Genomic DNA, 14,752 nt, shown 5'->3' on the forward strand with positions numbered 1-14,752 from the left:
TAGAAAGAACACTTAGTGGTTAGTAATGGAAAATAATATAAACCCATTCTATTCAATAATTTGAATTTTATTAGGTCTGCTGGAAACTTGTTAAGTTGAAATTTCACCAATTCGTATGAAAACATAAGCATGTTTTTTGGAAAATTTTATATTGTATAATTATAGATCGCCAGAATGGTAGCAAAATATCACCAAGAATTGGAACAAAAAGAAGTAAGAGCAGAAAAGGAAGAAGCACAAAAGCTGAAAAGAACTGCTACACAGATGGCAAAAATAGTAAAAGAATTTTGGTCGAATATAGAAAAAGTGGTGCAATATAAACAACAATCTCGTATGGAGGAGAGAAAGAAAAAAGCTTTAGATGTTCATCTTAATTTTATTGTTGATCAAACAGAGAAATATTCTTCATGGTTAACCGAAACTTTACATACTGGTAGTAGTGTAGGGCCTTCATCTGTTAATGGTTCTATATCATCACCAGCACAATCTAGTGAAGGCGATTGTAAGTACCGGTAGATATTAAATTCAGAATAAACAGTGTTGCACTGATTTTGAATTTGACAAAATTGAGTGTTTTTTGGGGTTTTTTACTACAATTTGTAACACAATTGGGTCCACCATTTTTCAGAGTAAATTTTACTCATTGATCAAAATATGAGTTTAATTCCTGTATTCAAAGTCAATTTGAAATCTGACACAAATTTATCTCCGAAAATGGCGAAAATACCTTGCTTTGAAGTTTGTATAAGCTTATACCATTAAATTTTAAGAAAAAAACAATTGACAATTGCTGAAGTAAAGCAACCAATAACAGAAAATTTGAAATTTTTGTGAATAAAAGTATTTTCATTTCTAAAGACAAATATGGTGGAAGCTCAAAATGGTTAAAATAAGGTGCCCATAGTGGTTACATTTTATCTTTATACTGTAGAGCTAGTTTCTACTACAAAGTTTCCAAGAGTGGTCATAGTTCTTTTCCAAATTAAGAATCTGGTTTTATTTCAATGCCCTCAATTTACTTTGATATATATATAATACTAATGTATTTATATTGTATTTTGTAGTTGAGTTTGAACCTGTAGGAACAGCATCTGATGATGAAGAAACAATAGAGAAAGAAGAGAATGAATCGGGTATTGATGATGTAAGTTGGTAGTCTTTTCAGCTATTGTGGAATACGGTTATGGGATTGGATTCTGAATAGAATGTCTCTTGTAAGGTTCAACACTTAATGGGCGAACACAAAGTTCTGACAAGGATCTAGGCCATGGCTGACGAACCATGCACATTCCATCTACCAAATATTGTCTGTACGTCATCAAAAGATTGAATTAAGAAAAAATAACAGAAGAGATCAAAACTCATGAACTCTTTGCCAAAACAGATCTACTTAAAAACTTAGTGATACCACCTTGTAAAATAATATGGGTGTGGGGGGGGGGGGGGAATTATGGACAATTAAAAGATACTGACACTTTTTTATGTTAGATCATTACCATGAGGTGCAATGGCACAGATTGGCCACCTGATCTAAGTACTTGGTACAATTAGTGTAGTGCCAATGCAGCTATCTATTCAAAATTACCTCACCTTTCACAAGTAACTATAGAAAATGAAAAATACTTTGTCAGAATGACCAAACCCATGTAAATTGTAATTCCTTTACTTGCAGGAATCAACTAAAAAAGAATTAGAAGAATTACAGAAAGAAAGTGAATTACCAATTGAAGATTTATTAAAAACATTACCAAATGAAGTTTTAAATCAGCCTGCTGCTTTACCAAAATCAGATTCTAGTTCTGAAGAGGTTTGTAAAACTACATAGTCTATTTTAGAAACAGTCTTTGAAAGATGGATTTCAAAGTATGGTAGCTGTACATTGTACAATCTGATTAAAACACAGATCCTATTTCGCTTCAATTTTTATAGTTCAAAATTTTGTTTTACTTGTCTTTACTACACTAAGATCTGAAAGATTTGTTATATAACCTCCGTTCTGGTTGATGTGGGGGATTAGCCAATGAAACAGTCTGTCACCCCTAGCTTTTGGCGTTTGGTGCACGGGACTGTGTGTATCGCACTAGAACCATCAACGCTGATTGCTTAATCAAATCTCTGACGTTGTAGGGTCAAAAGCTGCTTGTATGACCCCTTAGACGACCTTCCACTACTACAAATCAGATCTTCATGTAGTAGAGGCCATTGAAAGTATAAAAAATCCAAATGAAATATAGATCTGTATTTTAATCAGATTGAGTAGGTGTAACACATGGATTTCAAAGTATAGTAGCTGCAGAAACACTGGTGTGTGGCAAAGTTCCTTGTTTCATCATCATTTGTACTGTTTTACAGGAGAAGGGTAGTGATGATGAATTCAAAGCTAATCAAGATGATGCAGATCTAGAAGATACCATAGATGAACAGGAAAAACATGAAAAAGATAATCAAAAAGAATTAGATGAACTACAAGCTGAAGGTCAGTGTTTATGATTAGAATATTATGTATTAACAGTAGAGGTATATGCTTGTTTCATCATGTTATATTATTTATGTTCCTGTATTTTATAAGGTGAGATGTCTATGGAAGATTTAGTTAAGAAATATGCTGGAGCATATGACAGTGATTTTGAGATGCCAGAAAGTGAAGAGGAAAGTACAGAAGATGAGGAATCCGAAGGTTAGCAAACATTATTTAAACTGAATTTAACATTACAAGTCAATCTGGATATCTCAATTTACTCCATAATTCAATAGTAAAGACGGTGTCACAACTTCAAACAATATGGAATAAAAACTGAAAGATTTGATATGGTGTCTGTCACAGACTTTGGAAGTGGTATTATAATGATTTGTGTATCTTCATACTGAATATTTGGTTAAATTTCTTTTGAAACAATTCTTTATGATGAGATATTCGACGGGCGGACTGATTTATTGATGACTGTCGATAAACTGAAAGAATCTGTATACTTGATCAACTATTCATCTAATAGGTTGTATCGAAGTATACTTAAAAACATGAAACTAAATTTATTCAATAAACTGTAGATAAACAGGTATGTTTCAACACGATGGGCATTGATCCAGTAAATTTTGTCATTGAAGTAGCCTTTTTTTATGTATTTTCACAAATTTATTTATGTAGAAAGTGCTAAAGAATCATCATCAGAAGAAGAAGAGGAGGAGGAGGAGGAGGAGGAGGAAGAAGACGATGAGGATGATGATGAAAAACAAGACATTGATGTTGGTCTTGATTTCTTGTTAAAACCACAAGAAGAAACAGACACTTCTAAACAGGTATTTCATATACACACAACAGTGAGTTTTTTTTATCAGCAAAGAGTAGTAAACACAGTTTTTAATGCTTTATATCTTTAACCCGTTAAGTGCGTAGATCGTTATATAACATCCTGGACAACTGCCACTCACTGTGTGTAGGGCGTAATATAACGCCTTGGAGGTATTTTCCCCAACCTATTCTTAGAACATAGTTCGTCACTTGGGGGAATCCCTTGGGAATTCCTCCACGATCGCAGCATGTGTAGGATGTTATATTAGGTCCTGGACAACTGCCACTCACTGTGTGTAGGGCGTAATATAACGCCTTGGAGGTATTTTCCCCAACCTATTCTTATAACATAGTTCTTTGTTACTTCGTCAAATTAATTACACAATTAACGTCACGCTTAACGGGTTAAGGAATACAGAAAACCCCTTGAGATATTTTTATTTTTGTACATTTTAAATAAATGATCAGAAATATTTTAGTCATGATTTTTGTTTTTATAATGTTTTGTGTTGTAACCAATATATGTTTTGTGTATCAGGTTGAAGTAAAAGTAGAAGAAAAACTTGAAACTGGTCCTGGTAAAGAAATAACAGATATAGCTGCTGAAGCTCTTAGTTTACAACCAAAAGGTTATACTCTGGAAACAACAGAGGTAAAAATATTCTACTGATTCAATGTAGTAATATCACAGGACTGTGTAGAGTAGTTGACAGCTTGCAAAACTGAATTAGAGGCCATCTAATTTTGAGGCTACCGTGATTCTGAAATTTAGGCTCAATGTTTTCAATTTTCTCCCATTTTATAGCCCTTTCTGTAAGTAAAAATATCTACACCTTGTTACCAGTTATTTCTATTTATAGCCTATCATAAACGGAACAGTTTCATAAATAATTTACATTTTGTTGCTAGTTATATTTTTAGAATGCAGCTCTGTTAAAATGTTATCGATAAAGTATGATATTTATATTTACAGGTTAAAACAGTCGTACCATTCTTATTAAAACATACGTTACGAGAGTATCAACATGTTGGATTAGATTGGTTAGCTACCATGTATTCTAAACGATTAAATGGTATATTAGCCGATGAAATGGGTTTAGGTAAAACTATACAGACCATATCAGTATTGGCTCATCTTGCCTGTGAAAAAGGTCAGTTTCCTTTGATGAACATTTTTATTATACACCCACATTAATGAGAATGATTTCCACGCAAAACTCCTTGGTGGTATTGTTCCTGTGGTATTTATAATTCCATCCTGACCAAGGTTACTTAATGTATTAGTAGACCGAGATAGCTGAGAGTGTCGGAATATAGGGAAAGATGTTTAAATTGCTTTTGTGAGTATCTAGATTTATGTTATGTTTAAAGGAATCAATTTTCAGATATTGACATTTATTGATGTATTTGGATTTTTTCAGGTGTATGGGGCCCACATCTTATTGTTGTTCCTACTAGTGTCATGTTAAATTGGGAAATAGAATTAAAAAAATGGTGCCCTGCTTTCAAAATTCTCACATATTACGGTAGTCAGAAGGAAAGAAAATTAAAAAGACAGGTACAAGTAGTTATTTGTTCTTCCATCATCTCCAACAAAACTGTCATATGGTGGGAGATTGTTGACATAATGGTCCACAATTTTGCTATATGGATCACTGGTCTGTCACCATTGTGCTTGTAGGTTTTATCAGATTGTATCTTTGGCAAGGTATATGAACATCTTGCAGATTTTCTCAATTTGCTTTGTTCAGATATTTAAAGAACTTTGATTAATGACATTTAGTTGATTGGATGATTTTTCTTAACATATATTCCTGTATTTTAGGGCTGGACAAAGACAAATGCATTCCATGTCTGTATAACTTCATATAAACTGGTTATCCAAGATCATGCAGCTTTCCGACGGAAAAAATGGAAGTACTTGATACTTGATGAGGTAACACATTGTATATTTCTTTTCACTACCAAATATTATTCTGTGTAAAAATTTAAGTCTGCTTGCAAGTGATATCATATGGTTTGGAGGTAACATATTCTGCCTTTTGACACCTTTCACAAGATTGATGAAACCAGTATTTCTATTTATTTGGGGATTTCGACGGAGGACATTAGCCTGACTGTTGGCTTGTTCTGGTATGACAATTGTAAATAATAAGTCTGAATTTTCCTCTTCAGGCACAAAATATCAAGAATTTCAAATCTCAGCGGTGGCAAATGTTATTAAATTTTCAAAGTCAGCGACGACTTCTACTTACGGGTACACCTCTCCAGAATAGTTTGATGGAGTTATGGTCTTTAATGCATTTCCTTATGCCACATGTTTTTCAATCACATAAAGAATTTAAGGAATGGTTTGCTAATCCATTGACTGGAATGGTGGAAGGTAGTCAAGATTATAATGATAGTCTTGTTAAACGATTACATAAGGTAAGAAACGGAAGATAATTTTAATAGTTGTTAAAAAAGAAAGTTGTGTTGTGTGGCGGTTAACCTGCTTTTTATATGCCCACATTTTTATGTGGATGTATTTTGTTTTCACCTGTCTGTCCTTCCACAATTTGTTTGTGGACACTCTACAGGTCACAATTTTGTTCCAATTTTGATGAAACTTGAAATATATGTTTATAACCTAACAATCTTAGTTCTTTTCGATATGCGCACATATCGGACCGTAACTTACTGGATTATGCCCCCAAATTGAATGAAAAATCACATCGTAATTTTTTTCCGATTTGAAAAATCGTTTAAATATGTCACTGCTACACCATTATGGTGGTTGAGTTCGAATTTCGTGAAAATTGGACCAAAATGGCAGCTTCATATACGCAAATAGTGTTAAAAAGTATATAATAACAAGGTTGTGGCCCATCTAGAGTTCACGATGTTTATTCAATTTTGATGAAACTTAAAACGTGTTTATATATCAAAGATCTTGGTTCTTTTCGATAATCGCGCATAACAGACTGTAACTTCCTGGATTATGACCCCTGATTATATGAAAAAAATCGCGATCCTTTACAGGTCACAATTTTTATCCGATTTTCAAAATTGATTAAGTATATCATCGTTAAACCCTAATGATGGTTGCTTTCGAATTTCGTGAAAATCGGACCAAAACTGATGACCTGGCCCTGTACGCAGATAGTGTTAAAGTATGTAATATCAAGGTTGAGGACCATCTAGAGGTCACAATTTTTATCCTATTCTAATGAAACTTACAACATGTGTTTATATTCCATTCGCGCATAACTGACTGTAACCTGCTTGGATTATGGCCTGATTGTACGATAAATAGTGCGTTTTATTTTTTTAGCTTGTTCTCTATCCATCTCTTGCAAAATGTGGGCATATCTTGCCTGGCAACTGCTGTTTTTTTTTTCTCTAAACAATGTCGGCTACTGTCAGAAGTAAACTCCTTATCTTTCACTGAGAGCTACTTTCAGAAGTAAAAATATATTATAGCAATATAATTACCTGTAGATACTAAACAGACATTATTAGACAATGTTAAATATTTTCTAGGTACTACGTCCATTTTTATTACGAAGATTAAAAGATGATGTAGAGAAACAAATGCCAAAGAAATATGAGCATGTTGTGATGTGTAAATTATCTAAAAGACAACGTTACCTCTATGATGAATTTATGGGACAAACAAAGTAAGTTCTGTAAAAACAAGAATTTAATGCTTATTGGAATTAATGCCCTATGAAAGAGGTCAACATAATTGTATATATTGATAGTAAGGTGATCCACGGTATTTTTGTAATAAATTTACTTTTCTGAAATGAATATGACCTGAAAAGGGTTGAAGTAATTGCAATCTATAATCCATGTTTTCAGCAGTTTGTTATAATTTAATTTCAGAACGAGAGATACATTACATTCTGGAGATTTTCTGAGTGTAATAAATGTTTTAATGCAGCTACGTAAGGTTTGTAATCATCCAAATCTGTTTGATCCAAGGCCAATAGTCTCACCTTTTCAAATGGAGGGTATTGTATATACTACGGCATCAATGGTACTTAAAGCTCTACAATATGATCCTTTTAAGGTGAGTTTACATTCTTTGCTATTTGTAGTTTCTCAAACATATTGTAATGATTGATGTTATACTTTTGAATTATAATTATAATTGAACAAATCGAAAATGTTTAAGTTCTCTTGGCACGATCTTTATTTTTATACTCCCAAATCCCCTTTTTCTCTTGATATTCGCAGTTCGTGGGATGAAGAGTATTCATTTCTGCAAAGGTAGAGTATCTCTCAAAAGATGAAATTATGGGAAGTTGTGTAGTCTGTAACTATCTGATAATTTATTTCTATTTCTACAGGATATTGATGTCCGCTGTCTATACCCAAGTTTGGTTGAAATGGAATTAAATCTTCCTGCTTTTGTTGCTCATCATGTTCGAAATCTTCAGACTCCGGGTAAACTCATAGAAGAAATAGATGATTATGTAGATCCTACGCCAAAGCTGAAACCCGGTCGATTAAAAAATCTGAATTTTAGAAGTGCTTCTCCAGCAGTAATACAAGTAAGTTCAAAATTAGGGAGTATCAGTAAGTTCAAAATTAGGAAGTAAGCTGTGCATCATAAGTGTTAATAGAGATATCATAAAATGATCAACTCTTAGTAAATAGATAATATACCACTTATTATAGAGATAAATGGTGGCCGAATGGTTTAACGCACATGCTTTAGATCTTAAGGTCTGTCATTTAGTCAAGTGGTATGATTTTGATTCCCTGCTTGACCATGACAAGGAGTAGGGCCAACTGTCCAGCCTTGTGAGTTTATGTCTATAAGACGAAGCTTATCTATTTTGGACGATTTCCAGTAATTACCGTTGGAGTTAAATGTCCTCATCCATTTTGAACCATCTTGCAAAAGCTGGCCATTAAAGTTATCTTTGAATTGACTGGAAATCTATGCAGAGTGTTGATTTTCAACACAAAAGAGCTAAGTTGAAATGCTCCCATTATTTAAAAATGCAACAACTTGAGCGTTCGTTTTGACATGTCCAGCAACCTGTCTTAACGTTTATGTCTTGGCATTTATTTTATATTTTACAGTATCTACTTTTAACTAATTTATCCTCTTGTTTCAAAATTAATTATAGCCCGGTCGTGCTTCACCATTAGTTGTGACAAATCAACAACGTTCAGCTTCACCTCTTACATTTGTAAGATTAGCTACACCTACCTCTAGAAGTGATACACCACCAATAACATTAGCTAGACCCACACCAAGTAAGTATTTTCATTTACACACTTTTTAGGGTGATTCTTAGATCAGATTTTTTATACGCCCACATGTTCATGTGGACGTATATTGTCGTCGCCCCTGTCCGTCCGGACGTCCATATGTCTGGATGTCCACAATTGTTTGTGGACTCTCTACAGGTCACAATTCTTATCCGATTTTGACGAAACTTTAAATATAGGTTTATCCCCAAAAGATCTCGGTTGCTTTCGATATTGGCATGTATCGGATCGAAACTTTATGGATTATGGCCCCTGTTTGTACGAAAAATCACGTTTTTAGCTTGTGGACCCTATAGAGGTCACAATTTTTATCCGATTTTGTTGAAACTTGAAATATAAGTTTATAACCCAAAGAACTCGGTTCCTTTCGATATTCGCGCATATCGGACCGTAATTTCCTGAATTATGACCCTTGATTGTACGAAAAATCACGTTTTTAGCTTGTGGACCCTATAGAGGTCATAATTTTTATCCGATTTAAAAAAACGTATTATTATATCACCGTTACACCCTAAGGGCGGCTGAGTTCGAATTTCGTGAAAATCGGCCTAAAACTGACAGACAAAATGGCCGCCCTTCGTTCTCAAATAGCGTAAAAATATGGTATATCAAGGTTGTGGACTCTATAGAGGTCACAATTTTTATCCGATTTTGTTGAAACGTGAAATGTAAGTTTATAACCGAAAGATCTCGGTTCCTTTCGATATTCACGCATATCGGACCGTAACTTCCTGAATTATGGTCCCTGATTGTACGAAAAATCACGTTTTTAGCATGTGGACCCTATAGAGGTCATAATTTTTATCTGATTTTGATGAAACTTGAAATATAGGTTTATAACCCTACGATCTTGGTTCCATTCGATATTCACCGTTATCGGACGACAAAAAAAACTTATTAATATATAATTGTTACACACTAAGGACGGCCGAGTTTGAATTTCCTGAAAATCGGCCCAAAACTGACAGACAAAATGGCCGCCCTTCGTTCTCAAATAGCGTAAAAATATGGTATATCAAGGTTGTGGATCCTATAGAGGTCACAATTTTTATCCGATTTTGTTGAAACTTGAAATGTAAGTTTATAACGCAAAGATCTCAGTTCCTTTCGAAAATTGCGCATATCGAATTGTAATTTCCTGAATTATGGCCCTTGATTGTAGGAAAAATCACTTTCTTTTTAGCTTGTTCTCTTGAAAATGTGGGCGTATCCTGCCTGGCAGCCGCTGGTTCTTTTAACTAGATGGAATTGTTCTAATATGTTGGTATGGTAAGAAGTACCTAGGAGGAAGATGATTAAAATTCACATTGCCCCAGACAGTGAGAACTGGAAAGAGACCTTTAAAACGGCTGATGGGTGTCATATATTCATTGTCTTACAAAGCTATGTTCTATTCTAGCTTCATTATCATCAGTTAGTTTAGACATTAAGGGTATTGAGTAGTCGAAGATACACACTAACTTTCAACACCAATCTTATTAAGACTTTGCACACTTGTTTCATGTGTAAAATAACCCAGAGGACACATAACAGTCCAACTGTTTGTTGTGTAATGATGGAGATACAAGCGGAAAGAAAAAACTATTTATAGCAAACAGGGTTTCCCCGACCTAGATCAGTTCTTGAATAAATTATGATGTCGTACACACCGTTCACGTCATCCGCAGTAAACAATCATGACCGCCTTAAGCAGCAGGTTCACACTGGATCATTGCGTCTATATATGATGTCAGAAGGAATTCCCTCTTAAGATGCGATTATCCAGGTCTACAATTTATAGCAACTGGAACAAGGCTGAATTTCATTTTTTGATGGTCAAAGATTACCATTTTTGAATGTATAAAATGATTTTTGAGAGCGGCGGAGTGGTGCTTAAAGGGCTAGCTTTAAAATGGCCTTTTAAACCTCTCAGCGCCCTATAACCACAGATTGGCAAAGAAGTTCTGTATTTAATACATTAATTAAGGGTATGATTAATTTTACAATGTTTTCAGTATCGCAGCCATTAAAAGTGAATATTGTGAGTCAGCCATCTTTGATTGGTGTAACAGGTGGGAGTAAACTGTCTCTGTTATCATCGTCCTCATCTACATTATCTACAACCACCTCTAGTCCTTCTACTACTAGACTTCTACCACAACAAATACAAGGTAATATCTCTTCCACACACTTTAAGGGAGCTTGCTAACCAGGTCTCGGGTTCACTCCCGATGTTGCCAGAGAAAGTTCCCTAGGAATTTACGGCATGGTTTCCCCTTGTGCAAGATGGAGGGCCTGACAAGGAACAGTGTCTTGTCGTTCATATGGTACGAATTCACAAACAACTTCCAATAAAATCGACAACTTTATTTTTTACCCAAATCTTGGAAATCTTAATTTAAAGTTTTAGAGTTGATAAGGAAATCTTTCTGCATTTACATCCCTTGAACGCATCCTTGATAATAACTGATTTCAAGGATTTTATAAGGAGGGAAAGAGAACTGCTTGGTAAAAACATCCGAGACTTTTTCTGTGGAGTTTTGGACACCTGATTCAAGCTACAAGTCAACTAGAGCATTAATATCTCTATTAGTTTAGACCACAAAAACTAGAAAAACATGATACTAACTTACTTGACATCCTCAAAATAGTATTTACTCAGAACTGTTAATCAAGTGAATTAATCCATTTACTGGCCATAAGCATCAGTTCTAGCCATTTAAACAAAATTTTTGCAATAGTATGTAAATTGTGTTATAGGTTTATTACATACATCTGGTTCGTCTAATATGCCATCACAACCTATAACTGTACAAATACAACAAACAGAACAAGGTACAAGGTTAATGATACCAACCAGTCAGTTTTCACAATTACCAGGTTAGTCTATATCTAATCATATATAATAACCGTTTAGAGTCAAACAATGTAATTTGGAAAGTCACCTGCAAACTGTCCTTTAGATTGCATTTCACGATCTGTTTTTTTCTGAAAATGAAGTGGGTAAATTGTCAACATCTGAAGACCAAGTGATGTTGAAAAGTAATGATGAACTCTCTGTACGTTTGTCAATTATATCTAAAGCTAGAAGATGTTTCTCGATACATAATCAAACTCTAGTATTTGTAAAATGATGAAAATATACTTCTTTCAGCTGGGTTAATCCAAATTGTTCAAACAGGTCAACAACTGATAGCTACAACTAGTTCAGCTAGTACATTAGTTCAACCTGTAGCTCCTATACAGATAGCATCTACACAAGGTAATATTTCACATTAATTTAATCAACTTTCTCCCTTTAACGCGTCCTTCATTTATTATTGAATCAAGGATTTTTTAAACAAAGGGATATATAAATTCTTGGTAAAAACATTTGAAACTTTATTTATGGAGTTTTGGACACCTGATTCAAGCTACATGAATCTCGAAGCCCTGAATTATATAAATTATTAGCTATATCTCGGGTTTGGAGGTTATATCATGATTTTATCTTATGATTACATTGTATACATTTATTGTATATCTTTTTTTTTTGACTTGCCGCCAATACCTCACATAATGTGGAAAACCATTTTGACAGGTATGCGAACTTGCAGAATATTGCTGGGCATTGCTGTAAAATTTGATGAAGTTTGTGTGCTTAAACCCATATATTTCAGTGTTGTAAATCAGAATAGATGAAATTTCCGATTTGTGCTACATTATCAAATGAGGTTTGTCACTCAAGACCATTTATTGGCCAATGTGACTCAAACTGATCGCCCATAATTTGATAAAGGATTGATGATACTTACAAATAACTAAAATTCTTGTAGAGATCGATTGTTCAGTTTGTTACTAAGAACTTTGTATGAATTATTTCAGGTAAAATGGTGATAGTATCAACAGCCAGTGTATCAACAATAAATACCTCTGTTGCCCCTATAACAACTCCAGTTATAACTCAAGTTAAAACTACACCAGTACAATTACCATCTGGTTCAATTGTTGCTGGTCAAAAACCTGTGATGCGTGTTACTCCGCTTTCTACTACTGATCTAACTACAACTACATCATCTAATAGAAATTTATCTTCATTATCTACAGTTACTGCTGCACAGGGTTAGTATTTATATGTCTAATTCTCTATAAACTTCATTAAAAATGTTGTTGATCACTGCTTTAGGTTACGCTTGTGGTAATAAGGTGGTTAAAAATTGAAAGTTGCGTAAGTAGCACACAATTTTAAAATCTACTATTACCTGGTAGCTATCACATCTCACACTTTTAAACTGTTTTAAGCAACTAATGAGCTTGATAACGTTGAGAGAATACTCATCGAAACTTTGCCCAAATAAATTAGTAGCTGTTTTTCCATTAAGTATGTGTTATAGTTTAATATATTTAACCAGTTTAACTTTGTTGTCAGATATATCTTAATTCTGTTCTCATTTATATTCCCTTGAACGCCTCCTGTATTTATGATTAAATCTGGGATTTACATTACAAAGGGAAAGAAAAACGCCTGACAAAAACATCCGAAACTTTTTTGTGGAGTTTTGGACACCTGAATCAAGCTACAAATTCTTTAAAAAGAAAAAAACTTGACTCGAAAATAATGTGAATGAACTGCTGCATATTGTGATAAATGCTGAATGAAAACTATTTTATGTCTCGAATTTTGAATGTCTTCTACAATGATAAGAGTATTTTGTTATTTGTAGCTGCAAATGCTATAGCTGCTGTTAAGACAAGTGAATCAAACACTGCTAACACTACTACTACTACTCCTGTAGTTGTTGCAAAGCGTAGACCAAGTAAACCTCCTCCACAATCTGAATTACATCTAGTAAGTTCCACATTATATAGTTTTTTTGGTAACACTATAATAATTTTGTTAAAAGAAATAGTCTATTAATTAAATTTGTCTGAAAATTTCAAATTCAATTTTTTTAACAGTTTTAAGGGGGTGGACAGTAGAAAATTTCAGTTTTTTTAATAATTGAGGTAAAGTCACCATTCTTACACATCTAAGAACACATCCATTGAATATTACAAAAACGGCCGAAAAATTTTCCTGGGGGTACCTGTTGCTATGGAAACGGCGGCCATCTTGGATTTCTGCGTATAATTTTAGTCATCCAGTTTCTCAGAAACTATTCAACAGAATGTTTTAAAATTAAGCAGAGAGGATACTGACATGTTCCTTTGTGCAATAGGCAAGTTTCATTACAAAATAATAATTAGAAAGCAAGTTATACACATTTTAATGTTAACTTCAAAATTCTTTCACGTGTCACAGTTGCTATGGCAACAATATATCAGGAACTATTTTGCAGATTTCAATAAAATTCTCCTATTGCACAAAGTTATTATATAGGAAGTTATATTCCACGTTTCAAGAAAATCTGACGATAACTTTCAGAGATATAGCATGACTAAAATTGGTAACTCTAGAAAAAAACTGTTTTGAGAAATCAACAACTGAAGTTGAAGTATTTCAGTAGAACAACTTACGCCGATCTGTTCAATTCATTTATTTAATATTAATAAACTGACTTTTAATATATATATTTTCTAATGTATTTCTTATCAATATACAGTATTTTCTTATTTTATTTCTTGTGTGTAAATTTACAACCGTACATTGGCATAGGAATAGATGTTATTCAAAACAACCATAACTATAATAATCACTGACAGCAGGCCTACCTGGTAATGGTATTGCAACCATACCACTACTAGGTCTAGCAGACGAATATTCATCTTCATTTTGTTTATTATGAGTGTCTGTCATACTTATTTAGTCATCTAAACAATTTCAAACGCATTTTATTTGAAAATCTTCAAAAATATTGATAAACAGTGACGTACGGTTCAGTAATATAGCAACCAGGATTGATATGGGACCTGAGCTTAGTGCGCATGCCTATTGACCTGACCTAGAGGATTGCCCGCTTCTGATTGGACACTTCACCATTGACCTATGTGACCGACCAATCAAATAACGTAATCTCGAAATAACCTCATTAGGTATGCAAAACTTGTTCTTGCTTGCTATTTTTATCTCAATACAGAAGAAAGGTTTCAAGACACCCCCAAAAAACGTCATTTCCTTTCAATAGGGGAAATCCCAAGCTTTCAAACAGTATCCAACATGGCGACAGTTTACCGGTCGGAAGCCAAGTATTTCACGTATGAAATGCCTATTGTTTTTAGATTTATATCAATAGTTTT

At 33.8% G+C, this 14,752-nt stretch overlaps 1 protein-coding gene across 10 annotated transcripts in view; it reads left to right on the forward strand.

The window, feature by feature from the left end:
- The window catches only part of LOC126825586 (helicase domino), a 49,606-nt gene that overhangs the window by 5,602 nt on the left and 29,252 nt on the right, over window positions 1-14,752 (forward strand). For all 10 annotated transcript variants that reach the window (XM_056101561.1, XM_056101564.1, XM_056101565.1 and 7 more), the window contains 20 exons: window positions 166-502; window positions 1,065-1,144; window positions 1,673-1,807; window positions 2,353-2,476; window positions 2,570-2,677; window positions 3,146-3,297; window positions 3,828-3,941; window positions 4,263-4,440; window positions 4,711-4,847; window positions 5,115-5,225; window positions 5,465-5,716; window positions 6,812-6,948; window positions 7,157-7,343; window positions 7,624-7,827; window positions 8,413-8,542; window positions 10,552-10,707; window positions 11,297-11,416; window positions 11,691-11,798; window positions 12,401-12,637; window positions 13,240-13,364. In XM_056101561.1, the coding sequence (XP_055957536.1) occupies window positions 166-502; window positions 1,065-1,144; window positions 1,673-1,807; window positions 2,353-2,476; window positions 2,570-2,677; window positions 3,146-3,297; window positions 3,828-3,941; window positions 4,263-4,440; window positions 4,711-4,847; window positions 5,115-5,225; window positions 5,465-5,716; window positions 6,812-6,948; window positions 7,157-7,343; window positions 7,624-7,827; window positions 8,413-8,542; window positions 10,552-10,707; window positions 11,297-11,416; window positions 11,691-11,798; window positions 12,401-12,637; window positions 13,240-13,364 (3,132 nt within the window). The remainder of the gene's footprint in view (window positions 1-165; window positions 503-1,064; window positions 1,145-1,672; window positions 1,808-2,352; window positions 2,477-2,569; window positions 2,678-3,145; window positions 3,298-3,827; window positions 3,942-4,262; window positions 4,441-4,710; window positions 4,848-5,114; window positions 5,226-5,464; window positions 5,717-6,811; window positions 6,949-7,156; window positions 7,344-7,623; window positions 7,828-8,412; window positions 8,543-10,551; window positions 10,708-11,296; window positions 11,417-11,690; window positions 11,799-12,400; window positions 12,638-13,239; window positions 13,365-14,752) is intronic.

Source organism: Patella vulgata, chromosome 6 (genome assembly GCF_932274485.2).
Source record: "Patella vulgata chromosome 6, xgPatVulg1.2, whole genome shotgun sequence".
NCBI lineage: Eukaryota > Metazoa > Mollusca > Gastropoda > Patellidae > Patella > Patella vulgata.